At 41.9% G+C, this 24427-nt stretch overlaps 1 protein-coding gene across 1 annotated transcript in view; it reads left to right on the top strand.

Moving 5' to 3' along the window:
* The window catches only part of adcy9 (adenylate cyclase 9), an 80914-nt gene that overhangs the window by 39774 nt on the left and 16713 nt on the right, over positions 1 to 24427 (top strand). The window contains exons 2-4 of the mRNA XM_036565142.1: positions 18155 to 18324; positions 20683 to 20790; positions 24202 to 24427. The exon at positions 24202 to 24427 is cut by the window's right edge and continues 37 nt beyond it. Coding sequence (XP_036421035.1) covers positions 18155 to 18324; positions 20683 to 20790; positions 24202 to 24427 — 504 coding nt within the window. The remainder of the gene's footprint in view (positions 1 to 18154; positions 18325 to 20682; positions 20791 to 24201) is intronic.

Below are 24427 nucleotides of genomic sequence, written 5' to 3'. Positions count from 1 at the left end.
TCTATCAACTGTAAATAACGCAGTGAATCTGAGTTTAGGTTGTAATAAAGGACTGATTAAGTGAGGATTCTTGCGAGTCGCCATACATCTGCTGGTGTTGCATCCGATTCACGTTTCCCTTCATAACTCGGACCCTCGGGTGCACGACTCACTGAAGAGAAATCAACGGCAAGCAACACCGGAACTACGGAAAGCGAAACGGTTAAGGGAAGGTTAACGTTGAATGGTCATTGTTACTGACTGTGTCATCCTTTCGTCCGTACAGCCTTTCTCTGACTTTTTTCCCGCTTTCCGTAGTTTCAGCGCTGCTGCCGTTGATCTCTGTTCAGTGAGTTGGTGCGAATGAGGGCTCGGTTTATACAGGGGAACGTGGATTTGAGGGGGAACTGAATCGGATGTAACACCGGTAAGTGCCATGAACATCTCGCAGATCATAAGGATTTAGGGCCACTGCAGGAAACCCTGGCTGACCGGTGATGCAGTCTGTGACCTTGATGTCAATCTGAGTGAAACTTAGACAGAAATTCACTTTATTCATTCGGGATTCAGTGCATCTTAGAAATCAGGACTCTGGTTATATCGAACCCGCTGAACAGATCATAAGAAGCTTAACTGTCACAGTTTTTAGGGAATGTTCTACCATTCGGCGCCTCTGCCGCTCCCTGCTAATCATTTTCTGGGGCTCTTCGGCTGCTTGAGTCAGTGGCTCGAGTCAGCGGCTCATACTGTTAAGGCTCAAGACGCACTGCCTAATCAGAAACACCTTCCCTCGTTGAAGATGAGGATGGTAGTAGACCTCGTAAGACTTTCAGCTGCAAAAGTGCCATTTGATTCTGTCTCTCTCCGTATTTTCTGGTAGCTAACGTACGCCGGTTTCCTCGCAGCCCCACCTCCAAACCCATACATCACTGCAGTGCCCCTCCCAGCATGCCCCTCCCATTTTTGAGCATTTTTGAGTTGAGCCAGGGGTGGAGTCAGCTGAAAGTAGTGGGGTGTAGTTACTCTTTAAAGGAATAGTACTGCATGTTTGAAGCTACAAGGCTGTTGTAATGGAACGTAAGGTAAAGTAATGGAAGCTTATACTGCACCACGTAGCATCACACAAACTGCACATGCATAAATCATCACACGTTTTCCTCCAACAGTTGATGTAGATGATGAGATGCGTCATTTTTATGGCCGATTCAGCTTCCTTTACAGCCTAATTGGCTGCGTTCACATTGCCAGGCTGAAGTGGAACAGATTTTTTTGCCTGAATGTCACACAAATCTGATCTTTTCGAATCTGATCAGAGACATTTTTCCAGATGTGGTTCTATCTGGTATCCGCTTTGTGGTCACGGGTCTCTAATATGAAGGTCAGGTCAGAATGAATGTTTGTTTTCTTTTCCTCTGCTGAGCGTCCAGCATCATTCTGTGTCAACGTGGCCTAAAGTGCCAGTAAGTGGTGTAAAAGCAGTGCATCTACTACTTTTCCTCTTTTGTCTTGCTTGAATAGCTGACAGCAGTTTAGACCAGATTATTTTTCCTACGAAGGCTTGTTCTGTTTGTTCATGTCACACGTGGTTCGTTCATGTGATGTTATTGATTAAGATGTGTGTGCATGCGGGTCGTTTCAGGTCACAGGTTCATCCACATTTATGACGGATTTAAGTCACATACATGATTGTGAAGCATCAGATTAGAAGCATCAGGGCTCTGATTCACGAAAACGTCTCAAAGAAAATCTTCTTAAATGTGTTTTTTTACCTTCATTTTTAAGAAAACAGTTAAACTTGTTCTTCAAATAACGTTTTAAGAATTTTCTTTTCTTGACTGTTTCCTTAAAAGTAGGAACAAGTGTTATTCTTTAAATTATTATGTTCTTAAATGTTTTTTAACCTTAGCATAGCCACGAACTTCTCTTAGGCTGTAAGGCCCAGTCCCATGTCTTATTTTAACCCCTACCCCTTGTTTTTGAGTGTTACAGGGGTAGTGGTTGAAATCTTCCTCTCTGAAATGGGACCCTCAAATAAAAAGAGCATCACTTCATTAACAGCTACTAGTGCTGCTCTGTAGGCGACCCTGCCAGTCTGCAGTGACAGCAGAGGAGGGTAAAGTTCAGCTCCTCGTTACAATTAGGGCATCATATGCCTTCAAAGAGGGGGGCAATTATTTATTATCACCCACCCCTAATTCTTCAGTGATATGAAGCTGAAGTCAGATATTCACCAGCTTCCTGTTCGAATTTTCCCGTTTCATCTTAAATGGAGCAGCTGTTATATTCTGGCATCAGAACTCCTGGACTATTTAAGGTGGAATTGGAAAGTTAGCTAGCTAGCTACCAAGACATTACTTAAGAGAATATTTGAGAACTTCCTAAGTTTTTTCGAGAATTGCATTTAAGAACATTCTTATTAAGTTCTTAGTGTTTGTCTTAAGAACCTTCGCAAGTTTTTTCTTAAGAGAGCACTCGTGAATCCGGCTCCAGATCTGTGCAGAAATCAGAACTGAGTACTTTATGGCTACGTTCACATTACCAGGCTGAAGTGGCACAAATCAGATTTTTTGCCCTAATGTGACTCAGATCTGATGTTTTCAGAGCTCTGTGGACAAATCTGATCTTTTCAAATCTGACCTGAGCCACTTTCATATGTGCTCCTAGATCAGATACGTATCCGATTCGTGGCCATGTGACCTTAATATGGCACTCAGATCAGAATTCATGTGCTTTTTTTCCACTGCGCCATCATTCAGCGTTACCATGGCAGCAGCGCCGAACAGAAGTTAAAGCCTGTAAACGGTGGAAAAGCAGCTCATCTCACCTTTTTCTCCTTCGTCTCGCTCTAATAATGAAGCTGAGAGATGATCAGAGTTAATGATCTTCTCAGCGAAGCTCGTTCTGCTCGTTAGTTTGTGCTGATGATGAACGTGATTCATTCACGTGACGTTACTGAGTAGGATGAGCTCATGAGGGTCATTTCAGGACGCCGGTTCGTCACATTAATGACAGATTTGAGTCACTTAGCTAAACGAGTGTGGACCATCGTGTTAGAGAGATCGGATTTGAGCAGTGAGGCTGGTAATGTGAACGTAGCCTATCTTAGCCAGTGTTGCAACATAAATGAGGTTTGTTTGCTCTTTAATGCACTTTTTGTATTCGTAAATGAAAAGTCATATATTTTGCTGCTGTCGGAACAAAACCTCGCTAAAAATTCTGGGTCCATTGACATTAAAAGTAAAGTATATTTTTTCCTTCTCCTGTAAAGTTGCCATTTCTGAGATATGAGGTTTTGTTCAGCAGCAGAACGAAATATATATATATATATATATATATATATATATATATGTGTATGTGTGTGTGTGTGTGTGTGTGTGTGTGTGTGTTTAGCCAGTTTAGCACAGTGAGACCTGCTTAATTATGCTTTGGTATCGGTGTAGCAGCAGCTGTCTTACACAGTGTACTTACCTGCCTCACATTACTTACCTCATAAAATTGCAACACAGATCAGCCAAAATCAAAACAATAAATTGGCAGATTGCAAATCCACAGCCAACAATAGAAGCAGCTGGTAATGTTGTTTGTACTGTTTGTCCATGTTTGTAGAAAACCGTACATCATACCGAGTCAGAAACCACAGCAAGTCTATTTGCGATTATTGAACAACAGTTATTTAGGCCTGCAGTGTCGCAGTGCTCATTGGCGTACCTACGCTTCTGTTACTTCAACCCACATCAGCCTCGCAGCTCCAGTGTAAAACTGAAGAAGCAAACTCTCGGTGTTCAGAACCTGCTCTGGGTGAAGTATTCCCTTAAAAACATGAGTCCGAGTGTGACGGCCTGTGGGTCTAAACATAGCCCAAGACTCCGGCTCAGATGGTATTTTTCCCTCCACAGGAAGTCCTTCATACAATAGCACACACAGACCGATGATATATACTGTAAATGTCTATTTTTAAAGCCGTGTTCTGTCCTTTGTCTTGTGTTCTAGCTGATAAGATACAACCGACTAACACGGCAGAGTCAGAGATAAGATAACGCGACCGCGCACCACGTGAAAAGAGCGGCGCAGCAGGCATGAAAGCGAAGGCGTTATCTAGCTGTGGATCAACGAGCGGAGAGATGGAGGGAGAAAAAAAACGGGTAAAAGAGAGAGGGATTGATTCCGGAGAGCGGCTTTAGGTGTGCATGAGGAATGTCGCAGTCAGGCCTTGTGGAAGAGGGAGTGTGGTGTGTGTGTGTTCTTGTACTGCTATACTTGTGAGGACCCCTTGTGGATACTGAGGTTAGGTTTAGGTGTGGTATTATTTAGCTACAGTAGCACAAAAATCAATAGAAACGTATGGACGTCCTCGTATGTATAGCAAGACACTGTGTGTGTGTGTGTGTGTGTGTGTGTGTTCTTGTACTGCTCTGCTTGTGAGGACCCCATGTCCTCGCTATGATAGGACTGTATGAAATTTTTGCTCAAAAAAGGACATTTTGCTGCTCATGTGTTGTTTTCACTACGATTGCTTTTTTATTTGAAAACTACAAGAGCCGAAACATTGCCTTGTGGATACTGAGGTTAGGGTTAGGGTTAGGTTTAGGTTTGAGTGTAGTATTATTTAGCTACAGTAACGTCCTCATATGTATAGCAGGACAAACGTGTGTGTGTTTGTGTATTAGGGCAGCATAGTAAGGACGCAGCACCATGTTGCAATTATATTGCTGTTTATTCTGATTGCTATTGGTGTTGGCCGATATAGCAACAATATATCGCGATACTTCAGAAACATTTTGTCACAATATGCTATGTCACAAAAAAACAGCCAAGAGTGCCTTGTTTTAAAAATGCTGTCCGAAAGAAAACCAACGTATTCAAATTGTTAAATAATTTGTTTTTGACAGCACTTATAAATTATTTAATTACTAATTATTATTTTTTCAGCATTGCACCTACTGCACTGCACTAAGTCTGAGTAAACAGGCCTAATTATGCTTTTATTGTTATGAAACATGTAGTTGGTCAGTGTTCTTAAAATACTGACTACATCCAAGATATGCTTAGAAGGGCATGTTGTGATTTATAGTGATTATAAGTAAACTCCATTCCTCAATTGAAACTAGGGCTGTAACGATTCGCAGATTCCACAATGCAGTACTGTCATGTTTCGTTTCGTGATGCAAAAATGACATTTACTGTACAGAATTAGAACAGAAATGCTAACATAATGTTTACTGACATTAATTTTGTATTTATTCATTTTTAGTAATTCAGTCATTTCTTAAACATAAAATAAACAATACATATAAGCCAAAATTCGTTCTTATCTACATAAAAGTAAACAAAAAATGTGAACTATAAGGCTACATACATAGTAAGTGATCTTTTCATAGTTCATTTACAGTCTGATCTTGTGTAAATTATATATCTGTATAAATTGTAGCTCTGACTTTATGACTGATATGAGTGAGAGAGAATTTTCTAATGTGGCTCTATGGCTCCCAGCAAACTGTGGAACCCACAACTGAATAGAGGTGGACTCTACAACTGAATAGAGGTGGACTCTAAAACCAAATAGAGGTGCAGTCGGTAGCTATTAACATTCCTACTTAGCGAGTTATCTTTTCACCCATTCAGAATCGGCCCTTGGCGGCTCTGAATCCTGTGGGGAGAAGGAATTTCTGAGACTTGTGTTTTCCCCGTGAGGCTTCCTGTTCTCCAGCCTCTTATTAACGTTTTCCGTTCCACCTTAAATGGAGCAGCTGTAACATGAAACTTGTGGTTTGTTTAAGGTTGAACAGAAAACTTTAATAACAAGCTGGTTAGCTTTATTTTCATTTGTCTTCAGAAATGGGTTAGCGTATGTAAGGTTGTAGTGAGGGTACCTGATCCGCACGTTAAGCACTGTCAGTCATGGTTTGATCCACCACTTTGTGTCCAGCATTATTGTACTCGACTGAGAAGCTTCAGCACTTCAAACATCTTGGCTGATCAACTAAGGGAGGCAAACCAAACCAGTTGTCTCCCAGTTCTGAAAGCTCACAGTGGAATGGAGGCCAATATTAGGCCAAACTCACTATATTTCTTCAGGCCAGCATTAGGTCGGGCTCGCTGGTATTCTTTAGGCTGACATTAAGTCAGGCTCACTGGTATTCTTTAGGCCAACATTAACATCAGGCTCACTGGTGTTCTTCTGGCCAACATTAGGCCATGCTCACTATATTTCTTAAGGCCAGCATTAGTTCGGGCTCGCTGGTATTCTTTAGGCTGACATTAAGTCAGGCTCACTGGTGTTCTTCTGGCCAACATTAGGCCAAGCTCACTATATTTCTTCACCCCACATTAGGCCAAGCTCACTATATTTCTTTAGGCCAACATTAGGTTTGGCTCACTCTGTTCCTTTGGGCCAACATTAGGCAGGACTCATTGTGTTCCTTAGGGCCAACGTTGGGCCAAGCTCTCTGTGTTTCTTTAGGCCAACAGTTTTGTGTTGTTTCAGATGCTCAAGGACGCAGCACCCTTTTAGAGAGAAACAAAGGCGAAAGTAGGTCAAGTGTGTGGCCTACGCATTGTTTTGAGAGTTTGTGTCTGTCAGTGTGTGTGTGTGTGTGTGTGTGTGTGTGTGTGTGTGTGTGTGTGTGTGCGCACAGATGTTGAGATACGTTTTACCTTCAGCTTTAGTGACAGAGAAATGCCATCAGCTGTCCCTGTTTAGTATGAAACACATGCTGTGTGAGTCTGTGTGTCTGTGTCTGTGTGTGTGTGTGTGTGTGTGTTTGTGTGTGTGTGTGTGTGTGTGTGTGTGTGTGTGTGTGTGTGTGTGTGATTTGCCCTGAGCTGAACTCTTCGCTGAGGCACGAACTCTGTTAATAATGATCAATATAATCCACTAAAAGCAGATCTGCCGAGATATTCATTCTCTCTCTCTCTCTCTTGCGCTCTCTCTCTCTCTCTCTCTCGCTCTCTCTCTCTTGCTCTCTCTCTCCCCTCTCTCTCTCTCCCTCCCCTTCTCTCCCTCCCCATTACTGACTGTGACTTAATGGTTCTTAGTGCTTTGAATAGATTCCTCGTTAGAAGTTTTCAGGATGCTGTCAACAAGAAAAAAAAACCACTCGCTTGTGTAATTCAGGTCCTGAAAATTGAGGACTGCAGCATTTTGCGGAGAGGAAGAACTTTGCTCCTTGTTCGCCGATATCTTCATAGGTTTTTTTCTTAAATGTGTTCTTCAGAAAGGTCCTCAGAAAAAGTCTGCGTCAGATTCATGTCGTGTTCTTAAACCCCAGAATTGTTCTGAACTTTGTGCTCTTGAGTGTGTAGATTCTGCTCATCCCTGAGAACAAATCCCAAATAAGAAAACATGAATGAACCTCAGAATCTTGGTGAAATCTGCAGGATTGGGTTGTAAGAAGGTTCTTTCTAAGACGGTTGGTGAATGAGGCCCATTTTGTATATCATTTCTAAACGGTACAGACTGGCAATACAGAAATGAATATAATGAATTACAAAGCCGGCTGTAGATGATATGAAGTAGGAAAATAACAGTAATGAGTCTAAGACTCCTAAGGGTTAATTGACTGTACTAACCTACAAATGCTTTCTGGTGCCACACAACCCACAGTGCATACATTTACATCGGACCCCTGCAGTTGTTAGTTTAACCTCTTATACTCGTGGGTATATTTTGTTTTTTCCGATTGAATTTACCTGCCCGAATCTAAAGGCAAATTATTCCGTAACTGTGTGAAATAAAAGTAATTTTTTTTTTTTGTTTGTTTGTTTTTTTTGTAAAGGTTTCCCTCAAATTAACAGAACATGTGTTTTATGATCACACATATTGCTATATGCTTACAATTTACTGCTGAAAGCCAAAAATCTTAGACGCTCTTTGTATTATTTTATAAAAATAATGTTTGTACAGAGCAGATCACTGAAGAGACGCCATCTGTTTATAGTTTGTAGCCCAGATTTGTGGAAAAACGGGTCGACTTTCAGTAGAAAAAAACAAGTGAGTTCAGCTTCTTTTATTATAAGGGTTTAAAATTACATCACCCGTCTATTTGACTGGAAAGAAGAAGAATGTAGCTTATGAAATATGAAAGTTATGAAGTAAAGAATATGACGAAGTGTGTTTTGGAACCACCGGTGGTTAAAGTCGCTACGTTACGTCTGTCCTGTGTGCTGACATTCATTAATAAGCTATTGATATTGTTAGTTAACAATTTGAAAACCGTCACTACGTTTTAGTCCAACAAGCCGCCGTTTCACCAGAGGTTTCTTGGATACGCAGAGTAGCTCTGGTTTTATGAGCTCCCGCTATGCTGTCACATTGTGATCCCATGTTTTACTTTGTTTGTACGGCTGTTTTAGAGTTATTGATCTGAGCACCTTCACTGTAAAGGTTGCAGTGCTGTCCTGTCATACTTAATGCATTAGCTGGAGTACTAAGACTCAGGATTTACAGAAATGAATGAACGCTGCTTAAGTAAGGAGCAGTCAGTGAGGTTTCTTCCTAGACAGGAGTCCCCAAATTGTATAACTGTCAACACACTGTTGCTGTTGGTCATAGATCATCACAGCCGTGATGTTATTCATGATCACGCAGGACCTCGAGTGTTCTATTGCTTTTATACAACAGTTAAATAAATAAAGTAATAAATTAATAAACTGGGCCGTGAACGCGGCGTTTAATATGTTTTAATGTTCGCAGCTCCTTCACCAAATTATAGTTCCTTAACGAGCAGCTCGTTGCTGCGTCAGAGTAACGAGCTCCGCCCACTCGCTGCACAGCCGGCAGTTCGTTCTCCAGCTCCTCACACTAAATTCCCAAACTGTCATCGCCACTGAGCAGCTTTTCAGTCGGCAGCTGTGACAGACAAACAGCTAAACAACCTGGAATCAGCCAGAAATGAACCAAACACCATTTGCCAAACGTGTAGTCTGATCTTCAGAGTCTGACCAAATCAGACTGAGCCATAAAATCAACAATCGCAATATCAAGTTTAGCTCAGTTTTGTCAGTTTTTGCCAGATCAGTATTAATGTTGTTTTGTTCCAGCCAGTCTGTAAAGCATCTTACAGCCCGTTTAGTTTGGTGAATGGTGTTGGGTTCATTTCTGGCTGATTCCAGGTTGTTTAGCTGTTCTTCTGTCACAGCTGCCGACTGAAAAGCTGCTCAGTGGTGATGACAGTTTGGGAATTTAGTGTCGTCTCATCTTCAGAGTCTGACCGAATCGACTGTCGGTCAAATGTGATCTTAAAAGTGTCCATTTTCTTTTTGTGGCAAAGTATGAAGTAAAAACCTTCAAATGGCTCGAGCATCTCCTACAGCTGTCAAAGTCGTTGCTTAGCAGCGGCGTCTCAGTGGAGTGATACAGTGTGGAAAAAAGTGATGTTATGGTGAAATAACAGCACGGTTAGAACGCTTCCCCAACAGCTGTGGGCTGAACCCAAGTAATCACACTATCAGGTTTTGTTGGCAATGCTGACAGTGTAGCCTTCGATTCTCACACAATAAATATCAGGAATTAAGAATATGCTCTAAATCTATGGATTTGGAAGTGTTTTGTCAGCGTGTAGATACCGTATAACGTGTTTGTGGACGGCCCGATTGATAGGTCAGTCAAAACCGTGAATAGACAATAACCAGACATCTACAGGCTAATTGACACTGTGGGACATCATAGCCTGATGCCCTCCAGCGTGTTAGTAGTGCTGGGCTTCAGTTTCGGTCTGCTGCTCTCTGGGTTCTGGGGAAGTCTTAGCTGTTTGTGGTGATTATAGGGGAGTTCTGAGGAAAGACACTCTCTGCGGAGTGGTGGGGGGGTGATTTCCTGGATCCCCATCCTGCGGATGGTGTGTGTGTGTGTGTGTGTGTGCGTGCAGTAGATCATGCTGGACCACAGCTCAGTGCCACACTCACACAGGCCAGCAGCGGTATAGAGGGCATGAATGCCTCTTTTGATCTGGTCCTCACTTTGGAGTGCTCTGCGTGTTTTGTCACAGGGTGAGCTGTGTGTGTGTGTATGTGTGTGTGTGTGTGTGTGTGTGTGTGTGTGTGTGTGTGTGTGTTTAAATGTGTATATGTGTGTGGGGGGGGTGAGGGTATTTAATGGCATTGCTCTGAAAAAGGGGCTTATTGTAGCTCTGGTCTCTCTGCAAGGGGATAGCTGTGTGTGGCATTATGATATTGATGGGAGTTGTAATGGTGGTGATGGTAATGTTTTTGATAGTGATCATAGTGGTGGTGATAGTAATGAATAGGGTGATAGTGGTGATGGCAATTAAGATGATATTGACAGGTATTGTAGTGATGATTATAGTGATGGTGCTGGCAATGGTGATTGGTGATGGTGATGTGATTATAATGGTGATGGTAATGGATGATAATTATGGTGGTGGTGAGGGTAATGAATAGGGTGATGTTAGTGATGGTGATTATGATGATATTCACAGGTATTACAGTGATGTTGGATTATGGTGTTGGTGCTGAAATTGGTGATATTGGTGATGATTGGTGGTGATGGTAGTGATCATGATAGTAATGGTAATGGGTGGTGATGAGTATGGTGGTGGTGATGGTAATGAATAGGGTGATGATAGTGATGGCGATTATGATAGTGACAGTTATTAATAGTGATGTTGAATATAGTGATGGTGCTGATAATGGTGATGATGAATGTTGTCCTTGTAATAGTGGTGATGATAATGGTGATGATGAATGGTGGGGACCAGATTAAAAGAGACCCCTTGTGGCCCTCTGTCTGTGTGGGACTGAACACACACACACACACACACACACACACACACACACACACACACACACACACGTCCACTCGTTTCATAGCAATAGTGATGGTGTGGTGTAATTATGATGCTGATGGTAATTATTGGTGATTGATGATAGTGGTGATTATGGTGGTGATGGATGGTAATGGTTGGTGATGGTAATTATTGGTGATCGATGATGGTGGTCATTATAGTGGTTGTGATGGTGATGGTAATTATTGGTGATCAGTGATGGTGGTTATGATTGCTGATGGTAATTATTGGTGATCATGATGGTGGTCATTATGGTGGTTATGATTGGTGATGGTGATGGTAATTATTGGTGATTGATGATCATTATGGTGGCTAGGATTGGTAATAGTGATGGTAATTATTGGTGATCGATAATGGTGGTCATTATGGTGGTTAAGATTGGTGATGTGATGGTAATTATTGGTGGTCATTATGGTGGTTATGATTGCTGATGGTGATGGTAATTATTGGTGATCGATGATGGTGGTCATTATGGTGGTGGTGATTGGCGATGGTAATTATTGGTGATTGATGACGGTGGTCATTATGTGGTTATGGTTGGTAATGTTGATGGTAATTATTGGTGAGCGATGACGGTGGTCATTATGGTGGTGGTGATTGGTGATGGTGATGGTAATTATTGGTGATAGATGACGGTGGTCATTATGGTGGTTATGATTGGCGATGGTAATTATTGGTGATCGATGACGGTGGTCATTATGGTGGTTATGATTGGCGATGGTAATTATTGGTGAGCGATGACGGTGGTCATTATGGTGGTTATGATTGGCGATGGTAATTATTGGTGATCGATGATGGTGGTCATTATGGTGGTTATGATTGGCGATGGTAATTATTGGTGATCGATGACGGTGGTCATTATGGTGGTTATGATTGGTGATAGTAATTATTGGTGATCGATGATGGTGGTCATTATGGTGGTTATGATTGGTGATAGTAATTATTGGTGATCGATGATGGTGGTCATTATGGTGGTTATGATTGGTGATAGTAATTATTGGTGATCGATGATGGTGGTCATTATGGTGGTTATGATTGGTGATAGTAATTATTGGTGATCGATGATGGTGGTCATTATGGTGGTGGTGATTGGTGATGGTGATGGTAATTATTGGTGAGCGATGACGGTGGTCATTATGGTGGTTATGATTGGCGATGGTAATTATTGGTGATCGATGACGGTGGTCATTATGGTGGTTATGATTGGCGATGGTAATTATTGGTGATTGATGACGGTGGTCATTATGTGGTTATGGTTGGTAATGGTGATGGTAATTATTGGTGATCGATGACGGTGGTCATTATGGTGGTGGTGATTGGTGATGGTAATTATTGGTGATCGATGACGGTGGTCATTATGGTGGTTATGATTGGCGATGGTAATTATTGGTGATCGATGACGGTGGTCATTATGGTGGTTATGATTGGCGATGGTAATTATTGGTGAGCGATGACGGTGGTCATTATGGTGGTTATGATTGGCGATGGTAATTATTGGTGAGCGATGACGGTGGTCATTATGGTGGTTATGATTGGCGATGGTAATTATTGGTGATCGATGACGGTGGTCATTATGGTGGTTATGATTGGTGATAGTAATTATTGGTGATCGATGACGGTGGTCATTATGGTGGTGATGATTGGCGATGGTGGTAATTATTGGTGATCGATGACGGTGGTCATTATGGTGGTTATGATTGGTGATAGTAATTATTGGTGATCGATGACGGTGGTCATTATGGTGGTGATGATTGGCGATGGTGGTAATTATTGGTGATCGATGACGGTGGTCATTATGGTGGTGGTGATTGGTGATGGTGATGGTAATTATTGGTGATCGATGACGGTGGTCATTATGGTGGTTATGATTGGTGATAGTAATTATTGGTGATCGATGACGGTGGTCATTATGGTGGTGATGATTGGTGATGGTGGTAATTATTGGTGATCGATGACGGTGGTCATTATGGTGGTGATGATTGGCGATGGTGGTAATTATTGGTGATCGATGACGGTGGTCATTATGGTGGTTATGATTGGTGATGGTAATTATTGGTGATTGATGACGGTGGTCATTATGTGGTTATGGTTGGTAATGGTGATGGTAATTATTGGTGATCGATGACGGTGGTCATTATGGTGGTGGTGATGGTGATGGTAATTATTGGTGATCGATGACGGTGGTCATTATGGTGGTTATGATTGGCGATGGTAATTATTGGTGATCGATGACGGTGGTCATTATGGTGGTTATGATTGGCGATGGTAATTATTGGTGAGCGATGACGGTGGTCATTATGGTGGTTATGATTGGCGATGGTAATTATTGGTGAGCGATGACGGTGGTCATTATGGTGGTTATGATTGGCGATGGTAATATTGGTGATCGATGACGGTGGTCATTATGGTGGTTATGATTGGTGATAGTAATTATTGGTGATCGATGACGGTGGTCATTATGGTGGTGATGATTGGCGATGGTGGTAATTATTGGTGATCGATGACGGTGGTCATTATGGTGGTTATGATTGGTGATAGTAATTATTGGTGATCGATGACGGTGGTCATTATGGTGGTGATGATTGGCGATGGTGGTAATTATTGGTGATCGATGACGGTGGTCATTATGGTGGTGATGATTGGCGATGGTGGTAATTATTGGTGATCGATGACGGTGGTCATTATGGTGGTGATGATTGGCGATGGTGGTAATTATTGGTGATCGATGACGGTGGTCATTATGGTGGTGATGATTGGTGATGATGTTGGTAAACAGTGATGCTGTTACGAGATGACTCATGACATATAAACACACACGTGGGGTCAGATTACCTAAAGTGGTCAGCACATGAAAATGGTTAGCACAAGCACGCAGGCAGTCTCAGTTCCGCGACCTGTGACGTGGTTTCGGCGCATTCCTTTCCTCACCAGTGGTTGTATCACCGATTGTGCAAATTCTGCGCTCGCCAGCGAGCTAATTAGATTAGGCCCACGGAGAGCAGAACACAGCCAGTGACAACACACTCTCCACACTGTTTACCTCCTCTCTATCTCTCTCATCAGCAACACGAGCCGAGCTGTTTCTCCTCAACCGCTTCATAACTCCAAGAACAATGTGAGACAGTCATGGTGTTTCTATGAACACTCTATTTAAACCGTCCCCAAAGAATTTCCCACCAAAATCAATTCAGTGGGAGTTGTTTTGCTCATTGCGAAGTCAGTTGAAAGGAATTAAGCAACAATCCCCAGCCTGGTCGGGCAAAACAAGCAGGAATTAATGGTAATGGTGATGGTCATGTGACTTGTCGACTTTAGCAGAAGGAGGTGAATGAAATGCTTAACCTCTTATTCTCCAGGGTATATTTTGGTTTGTCAATCTGAATTTACATGACCAAATCATGAGCCAAATTATTCAGTAACTGCATGAAATAAATGTAAATTATTATTTTATTTATTTGTTTTTTGTAAAAGCTCCCCTCAAATTAACAGAACGTGTTTTATGATCACATATATTGCTATATACTTACAGTTTACTGCTGAACGCCAAAAATCTTAGACGCTCTGTTTTTTTTTTTATATAAAAATAATGTTTACAGATCAGATCACTGAAGAGACGCCATCTGTTTATAGTTTGTAGCCCAGATTTGTGGAAAAACGGGTCGACTTTCAGTAGAAAAAAACAAGTGAGTTCAGCTTCTTTTATTATAAGGGTTTAAAATTACATCACCCATCTATTTGACTGGAAAGAAGACACTTACAGCTCTCATACGTTTTGGAACCACCGGTGGTCTCAAGGAGTTGAAAAGGTTAAAGTGATGATTTGTGGAAAGGTCTAGTTCATACAGCAAGACAAGCAAGAGCAATTGATTGTTTTTATATCAGAATTTGAAAGAATGCAATTTTTAAATCGCAAAACCTGCAACTTTAATCATATTAATAAAGCATTAATAAAGCATTTGAACTGTCAGTTCAGCATTCAAGCCTCAACAGCTGCAGAATTGAAATTAAAATGTACAGCTTTAAATTCAGCCCTGAATCATTTCACTTCAGATTAATACTTCATGTTTTATGCAAACGACATCTAAAACTGCAGTCGTAATCGCTGTATTAGTCAGAAAGATCGCATTCAGCTGTTTTCCCCTAATTATTCATCCCTACAAGGCATGTTTGGTGTGTAAAGTTTGCTTCTTTAGTTTTGCTTTTGTAGCTAACAAGTAATATGATTGTATATCCCACTAAATCATCACACACGGGTCTCAAACGCTGCAGTGTCAACTTGCTTTTAAGGTTCTGTCCCTGTACAACATCCTGTTATCAATAAAAATATACAGAAGTACAGATAAAATCCAGGCTTCATGGTGGCTGCGGCTATAATTTTAGTCCTTGCCACAGTAGAGCAAAGGTTAAAACGAAGGGTGTAGCTATTTGCAGATTTCACTTTCACTTTATTTTTTGGTAAATCCCCAATTGTTTTGGTTCGGTTTGGGTGGTAATTCCCTTTTCTGATGAGATAACAATGTTGTTGAAGACCCAACTGGTGAAAGTCATAGAAGCCAAAGACTTAAAGTACATAAAAAAGGATATAAACAAAAATGCAATATCTGTTGTAGCATTTCATGTGACGCTGAATAGTAGAGTGACTGCTCTTTGTTAATGATTCACCTGCGAGACGCGACAGAAGCCGAGAGACGAGAGACACACAGACCTTTAATTCAGTGTTTTCACTCCAGGTTTGGAGCCGCTGCACTGTATAGTTTAGTGTTTCTCTCTGCTGTTCACCTCGTTCAGCTCAAGAAGGGATTAATTAGCTAATAATATCAGGTATTTTAACCAGGAAACCACAGTTATGCAGTGCAGCGGTTTCAGGACTGGAGCTGAACTCTGAACTAACTGCACTAAAACACCTCAGTGTCACTGCTGGACTGAGAATAGTCCACCGACCAAAAATATCCAACCAACAGCGTCCTGTGACCACTGATGAACGGACTAGAGGATGACCAACACAAATTGTGCAGCAGCAGATGTGAGTGGACACAGTGTTTAAAAACTCCAGCAGCACTGCTGTGTCTGATCCACTCAGACCAGCACAACACACACTAACACACCACCACCACGTCAGTGTCGCTGCTGAGAATGATCCACCACCCAAATAGTACCTGCTCTGTGAGGGTCCATGGGGGTCCTGACCACTGAAGAACAGGGTAAAAGGGGGCTAACAAAGTATCAGAGAAACAGATGGACTACAGTCTGTAACTGTAGAACTACAAAGTGCACCTATATAGTAAGTGGAGCTGATAAAATGGACAATGAGTGCAGAAACAAGGAGGCGGTCATAATGTTAACAGTCTTTATCTGTATTGTCCCGGTCAAAAAAACAAATAAAAAGCAAAAAAACTGTAGAAATAATTCCTGGTATCTCACTTTTTTTATTGCATGAAATCTAACTGCGATCGATTCACAGTGTGTATTGAATCAAGACCCCCGTATTAAAAATGAATATGCGTGTCATGACACCCCTACTTACATCTCAGATGACTGATCAAGTGCCTGTATGTTACGCAGTGCTGTTAGTTCTGGTCCAAGAAATATTCCTTTGAGTAGTTTTGACCTGTGTGTGTTTTCTACCTTAACTTGCCATAACCGATTTCTCGTGATGCTTCTGAGGAAGTCAGTCCTGTTTAGCCGAGGCCAGAGCAGAGCAGGGACAGATAAGGCCGAGAAATGGGGAAAAGAGACTTCTAGAAAACCTTCCTGGAAGTTAAACACTACACACAACCACACACATGTAGACACACTTGCCTTTGGTTGCACTAATAGACACAGTTGTTTGTCTGAACAGGCCTTATTAGCCTGTTGGCTGTGTATTTGAATAGGCTGGATGTTGGGCTGCTCAGTATGTTGGCTGTGTATTTGAATAGGCTGGATGATTTTCATGCTCAATTGGTTCTTTGCATTGTAAAATAGTTCCTCAGAACGATGGAGAATGTGTTGTATTTGGTTCTACATAGCACCAAAAAGGGTTCTGCTGTCGATACGATGTCAAGCTTGTAACAGTAGAAGAACTTTATGGCGCTATATAGAACCATTTTTTCAGAAGGTGCTGTATAGAACCATATACAGCACATTCTCCATCAATCTAATGAACCATTTCACCATGCAAAGAACTTTTTGAGCATGCGCATGGGTTGTGGAGTGTTTATGGTTCTGTTCAGAACCATTAAAGAACCCTTGAAGAACCATCGTTTTTAAGTGTGTACATTAGTGAAAACATTGAAGTTTTCAGAGGGGAAACTGAACCTAATAAGAGCTGATGAGCTGCCTGTAGAGGAGTTAGACCAATCAGAGGCAGCAAAACCTCCATGCGTTGTGACATCACAACCACAGCTTACTGGCAGTTTGACACGCTATGGTCAGGGGTCGAGCCTCAGGCCAAAAAAGGCGGATATTCTGGTCTTCTTGGTCAAAATAAATCAGGCCTGAATCTCAGTTTAGAAAATATCACAGTTTTAATTTCAGTCTCAATATTAGTCGGAATAATCGCAATTAGACATTCCCCCCAAATCGTTCAGCCCTAAGGTTAACTTGTAGCCTTTTCAGTATACCGAAAGGTGCTTCACCGTCTCTGATCCTGCAGCCTTGGCTGTACAGGAGTTTAGCTCTGGACTGAACTTTAGCCTCTTGGCTGCTGTGTCTGAATGGGCAGATATAATCAGTGCTCGCTGTGTTGGTCCTACAGACACTTAAAGCTGTGTGCACTACCAACAAATGAAACATGGCTTGTTACATTACTCTCACCCTCCTGACCACCGGTCATCTCACTGTGTTTCACCTGTTCCTGTTTCCGTCAGCGAGTTGATCTGTGTAGTCTGATGTGGGGGTGGGACTATTCAATCAATCAATCAACCTTTATTTAAACTCGGAATACATTGAGGGAGACCCTCATTTACAGTGTAGCCGAGTAATACAGGAATCAGGGATTGAGAAGTTGTGCAGTAAAAAAAAATAAATAAATCAAATGTTATAATTAAATAATAATAATCATAAAAGTAAAACACAATAATAAGAAGGTACCAATAAACTGTTAAATCAATAAACGATAAAAATTATAGTAACTTATCAAGTAACAAAGCATTGAGGATAAAATAAAAACAAATTAATTAAATAAAAGAAATAGATATAAGACTATAAATTGACAAAATAAATAAAAAGAATACAAAGAATGATAAATTAAAAGATTAGATTCTTTCATTTTTTAGAAGATATGAGATTCTTTGTATTGTGATTTAATATCAGTTATTCAGTGTTTCACTGTCAGTGGTTTATCTGTGTGTTTATGTTATGTTGAATGTCTGTGTTTTTGTGTGTGTTTGCAGGGTTAAAGACGTATTTGATCTCCGGGAGGAAAGTGGGCTCACAGTGTGGCCATTCTCAGAACTGGGAGCACTGGGAACGTCTGGGACGAGACATCGGAGAAGCACTCAGTCCATCTCCACACATACACACTTCAGAACTCACCCACTCCGCCATGGCAGAGCACGTCAAGGTAGGTCACACCCACATCTACCTCTCTCTCTCACACACACACACACACACACACACTCACACACACACACACACTCTCTCACACACACACACACACACACACACTCTCTCACACACACACACACACACACACACACACACACACACACACACACTATGTTCAAAGGTTTGTAGACACCCACTCAAATCAAAGGCGTTCACAGGGAGATCATCCCTCTTCGCTGCAGTAACAGCCTCTACTACTCTGACAGGGTTTAGCACTAGATGTTGGAACACTGCTGTGAGGATTTGATTGCATTCAGATACAAAAGCGTTAGTGAGGTCAGGTTAGGCTGAGCGTACACTACACAGCTTTTAATCTCTACACTCCTCTGTTCAGGCGCTGTTCAGGTGTTCATGCATGTCTCTGGCTTTTTCTCTGCTCTTCTTGCTCTCTGATTGGCTGTTGTTTGAATCACCAGTTGAGTAAATCTCTGACCTTCTCACACTACAGGACTCATGAACGTTTTGGGTCGTAAAAATATGAAACGTATTTGATAATATCTGATCACAGTTCGATCGGGGGGCTAAAGATTCACTCATTTCTCCTCTCACACTACCAGGTCATCCACTCCATTAGTCGCTTTTGATTGAGCTCCCGACCTGGAAAATAGCTTCAGATTGTGAGAATTTGTCGCAAGGGGCAAATAAGGGTTAAAATCGGGCAAAAATTGTGTAGTGTAGGCCCAACTTGTGGCTACTCAGTACTCAGTTAACCATTCAAAGTGCCAGTATTCAAATACTGAAAACACTGTTTGAATTGTCACATTCATTGTGTTAAAAATGTAGAAATTATACAAGCTAACAATTGAAACACAGATGTTATTTTATAGGACTAAAACAGTTTTGCTCATATTTGTAAATACTTTATTCCAAAAAGTGCCTTAATGTGAGCACAGTGCCAATGACGCACCCTTAAAGACGTGAGAAGGCAGATCTAGCACAGCTTTGTTGCGAGCTAGGTTCCACCAGAGAACTTGTAGAGAGGAGAATTGCAACTCTGCAATGTCTTCCGGGTTTCTCCAGAGGGCGCTCCCGGGCGAGTCCAAAATGAATGGGTTCAGTTGGAGCATTTGAGCAAAATCGTAGTTTATAAATGCTGAAACATTTTTAATATAAAATAATACAATTATTTCCTGAACACAGAGCAGCATAAAACATTTCAACACTGCTGTTATATTTTTAAGAGCTTTTAAACATCCTCTTCCAATGAGCTGCTCCGCTCGCCCACCAGTCAGCACTCAGGAGCAGTGATGCTAACGTTCTGCTGCCCAGAACCTGTTTGTTGTAGAAAAACGGAAACATACAGGTTAATTTTCTTAGCTTTTTAGTGAAATAAATGCTTCTACTTTCTAAAATTGAAGGAAAGTTCTGGGCGAGTGATTAGAAACTATTAAGTTTTTGTTTTTGTTGAGCTCTATTTACTCCCATTCATTGAAGACTCACTCTTGGGCGCCCTCTGCTGTTTCGCAGTCCTGTTTTTGATACAACGAGGGAAATAGGAAGTGGCCAGGCTCCCTATAAACCGGCTCTGCTTCAACTACTCTAGCTGTCATTAGCTTAACAGAGGAAATATATTTATCTGACAAGCTAACCTGTTGGCACATCTGAAGATGACGAGTCGTCATCAGCATCCAGCGTTTGATTGATCTCTTCTAGTTCAGTAGCTCAGCTGAGGCCGTATCCATCCGACATGGATCCCTAAGGATTTCCTTCAGCCCTATATCAGTTTCAGCTGAAGTCCCTTTTTTTAATGTTTTGGTCGTTATTTTTTCGTTGTGATGTCGGATCTCTTATCCTGGGGATGTTGGATGGAGCTCCATCACTCCAGCGAAGGCAGTTCCACTGCTCCACAGCACAATTTTGGGCTTTATACCCCTCTAGTCGATGCTTGGCATTGGGCATGGTGACCTTAGGCTCATGTGCGGCTGATCCAGAGCATCTCATTCTATTGGACAGTGCTTTTCTATGGAGATTATACAGGCAACATCTGTGTCGGCAGTGGGTTCACCTTAAAGTAGCTGAATTCAGTAATTAATAAGGCTGTAGGGCTGTTTGGATACTTTATATCGTTTGCTTTCATATCAAAACCTCATTACATGTTACATTAACATGCATTCAAAATTATTATTTTTTTGAAGTCCTCTAAGTTACAACGATTAACGATATGCACACACAACTAACCGGGTGTTATAATTCTTGTATGTCTTGATTCATCCGCCTTTGTTTTAATTACTTTCTCTCGTTTTCTCTCTCTCTCTCTCTCTCTCTCTCTCTCTCTCTCTCTCCTCTCTCTCTCTCTCACACTCGCTGTCTCCAGACTCCTTGCGCGTCCTGTGGTATTGTGGTGGATCCTGGTGGGAGTCAGATGGCTGATGAGGCCACCCTGAATGGCTGCCAGGATGAACACAGGGCCAACAGCAGCAAGGTATCAACCACAGCCAGCAGAGCACCTTGATCACCAGAACGCTTATTGGACTCAATGCTAATCTACAAATCTCCACTGTTTATACATCAGATTAGCCATATAAAGCCCACCTTCATATACAACACAGCCATTAGGCTGTTTAATGATTTAACCTACAGCCAGGGCAGACACAGCGGTTCTGAGCTGTGTAGCCTGGACGTTTTATTGGTCAATAAGGGTCTGTATCTTTTTTGGTATTTACACAGTGTTATTCTGCTCATTATCTTCTCTGGTATATTTGCACACTTACAAAAATGGAAGGTACGCAAAGCATATCGTCGCTGTCCAAAGAAAAACATGTATCTCCATTTTTTGCGATTTTAACTTTTCTGCATCGTTTGAGCTCAGCAGTTCTCCTTTACACTGTGTGCAAAATTCATGATGATTGGACCAATAGAAACGCTCCAAAATTGCTTAGAATAAAATCTCTTTCCATCGACTTACATTTAAAGTAAAGAATGTTTTTGTCTTCTCCTGTAAAGTTACTGTTTTGGAGAGGCCACTGGTAGAAATATGAATGGGACGCTCGTAACGCTCAATTTTCCTATAAGGGCTTTGTTTACGTGGCTGTCCCGCTGCGCATGCGTTCCACTTGCCTGAAAGCGCTGGAGTGAAACTGTGGGTGTAAATCTGCAGCTCTGCAGTCAAACCCTTTCGGTTTTAGCTTCCCATCCATGTGAACACAGCTTTAAGTCTCTGTTTCCAGTATTTGAACATGTACAGATAAAAACATATATATTTTAAAAACGGTTATTGCTGTTTTCCATGTGATGAGCTGCTTTAGGTCTCCGAATGTGGCAGACAGACAAATGCTAATCATGTGTTTTTCGCCTCAGCTAACATTATTAGCCTAGCAACACTATTCCACCTCCAAATAATGCTCACTAAATGATACTGAAAGTTTAATGTTCATAAATCTTCACAAGTAGAGCGTAAAATCAACCTGAACCTGATGTTGATTGGTATTTTTTCCTAACCTTCCTGTGTGCTATAGCTGTCCTCTGTACTATTACCCACCTGGAGACCCTCTGGTGGCATCGCGTGGGGCTTCTCCTCGTGTGTGCCATAGCCTTTAGCCGGCTGCAGTAGTCCTTTAGTTCCTTCCTCGTACTACACAGTTAAGAAACCTGGACCAAAACGTAAGATGCAGGTTCTGCACTGCCCTCTCAAGGTTCTTGTGAGAATGTATAATGGTAGAGAGAAGCATTTGGACTCATCCCACCTGCAGAATTGCACAGTCGATGAATCAGCAGAGCTCTACAGCACATCAGATCAACTCTTATCACATAGGTGTGACTCAGGAACCGTAGACTGCCATTATAAAGTGTGGTTGCTGTGACTCACAAGTCCACACAGCCAGTCAGAGACTGAGGGCTTTCTGGACACAGTTGCAAAGGTCAAGTTGGGAGGAAACAGGACAGTGTCCATATTGACTCAGTGGCAGTTTGTTGTCTCTAAACTATACTCAGCTGCTTGAGCCAAATCCTGCCTCACTTTAAGTTTTGAGGCTATTCATATCTTAAATCACCACTAATTACACACTAACTGTGTGTGTGTGTGTGTGTATATATATATATATATATATCTTTAGTGGTCAGGACCCCCATGGACCCTCACAGAGCAGGTACTGTTTGGGTGGTGGATCATTCTCAGCGCACACTGTCCACTCAGAGACGATAGCTCATCTGCTGCTGCACAGTTTGTGTTGGTCATCCTCTAGTCCTTCATCAGTGGTCACAGGACGCTGCCCACAGGACGCTGCTGGCTGGATATTTTTGGTTGGTGGACTATTCTCAGTCCAGCAGCGACACTGAGGTGTTTAAAAACTCCAGCAGCACTGCTGTGTCTCTCGTAACTTTACAGGAGAAGGAAAAAACCTACTTTACTTTTAATGCAAGTCAATGAAACCAGACTTTTTCAGGGTCATTTTGGGTCTTTTCTATTGGTCCATTCATCATGATATATAATCTCATGATATTTCACATATATATATAATAAAACAAGGCTCCATTCTTTTTGTGGCAGAACCACCTGTCCTTGTTGTTGGGGGAGAGGGCTCAGAGCGCACATTGCGTAGCAGTGTGTGCTGGGGATTGTAGTGCAGCGCATTGTAAAGCAGCCTAATATTAATAGAAAATGAAAATAATTTCACAGGCCAAATAGGATTGTGCCGCGGCCTGACATGGCCCACGGAGCTCGTGTTTGAGTCTTAAAGGCATAGTTTAATGAAAGATCCAGATTTACAGAATGCGTCCCCTTTTAAACGTCATTAGTCAAATTGTGTGTCTGTAATTTGCTTCTTTTGTGTTACACTGGAGTAACAAGGTGAATGTGACTAATGAATAATGGATTTATGCAGATTTCTGTGTTATGGCACACCTTCAAAAATTAAATCTATTAAAAAAATCCAGTTAGTGTCAGATTGCAGATGTGATGATTTAAGCTACGTTCACATTACGAGCCTCATTGCTCAAATCCGATTTTTCGCTTAAATCCGATCTCAAATCCGAGAAGATTAACTCTGATCAGCTCTCAGCTTCATTATTAGAGCGAGACGAAGGAGAAAAAGGTGAGATGAGCTGCTTTTCCACCGTTTACAGGCTTTAACTTCTGATCGGCGCTGCTGCCATGGTAACGCTGAATGATGGAGCACACGCAGTGGGGAAAAAAGCACATGAATTCCAATCGTCACGTTAAGGTCGGATTTGAAAAGATCAGATTTGTGTCCACACAGCTCTGAAAACATCAGATCTGAGTCACATTAGGGGAAATAAATCAGATTTGTGCCACTTCAGCCTGGCAGTGTGAACGTAGCCTTAGTCATGCGGGTTGAAGGTTGACTGGCGGGTACAAGGTTCCATTGAAACTTAGCTACATTATCTTGAATCATAAATCTTTATGATTCCATTGAACATCCTTTAGTGGGCATGTATCCTACATTCGTCCTGTGTTTTACCTTTTCTCCTGGGGTCTTGCAGCATTTATATGCCGTTATTTGCTAAAAGTAGTTATGATTCATTTTTACGTGACCATTTCTAACCTCTCTATTTCTTCAAATTAAACAGGCTGTGCCTTTAAGATGCAAGATGTAAAGGAGCTCTGTTCTGATTGGCCCTGTGCCTCATTTAAAAAGCAGTCCAGGCTGACACTCCTTATAACTTGAATGGGCGGGGCTAACCTGTTGAGTAGGTGGATACATGTAAACGCTTTGGTTTTTGTGGCAGCCGGTGAACTCAAAACAGGTTGTTCTTGTTTGTTTTGACTGAGAAGTGAACGTTACTTTTGAAACTTTTTGAAAATTTAAGGAAAATTCACTTTTCCAAGATAAAAGCCCTTTAATGTCTCTTTCCCATCTCCCCGTCTCTCACCCAGTTGCCAGCTGGACGGAGCCCCAAAGCCGTGAATGGTCTGCTGAGCCCACTCTGCGAGGAAGGTGTGCGAGCCAGCCAGACGTCTCTGTGTGAGATGCTGCAGAAGGAGAGGAGTCTTGGGGGAGGAGCGGGAGGAGGCAGCAGTGCTCCGGTGGCGATGGGAGGAGCCACGGGAATGGACCACTCAGCCCTCATCCCGCTGCGGACCAAAGGGTTCCGGGAGAAGA

This window comes from Colossoma macropomum, unplaced genomic scaffold (assembly GCF_904425465.1).
Source record: "Colossoma macropomum unplaced genomic scaffold, Colossoma_macropomum, whole genome shotgun sequence".
Classification (NCBI taxonomy): Eukaryota; Metazoa; Chordata; class Actinopteri; order Characiformes; family Serrasalmidae; genus Colossoma; species Colossoma macropomum.
This window is presented reverse-complemented; position numbering and strand designations above follow the sequence as displayed.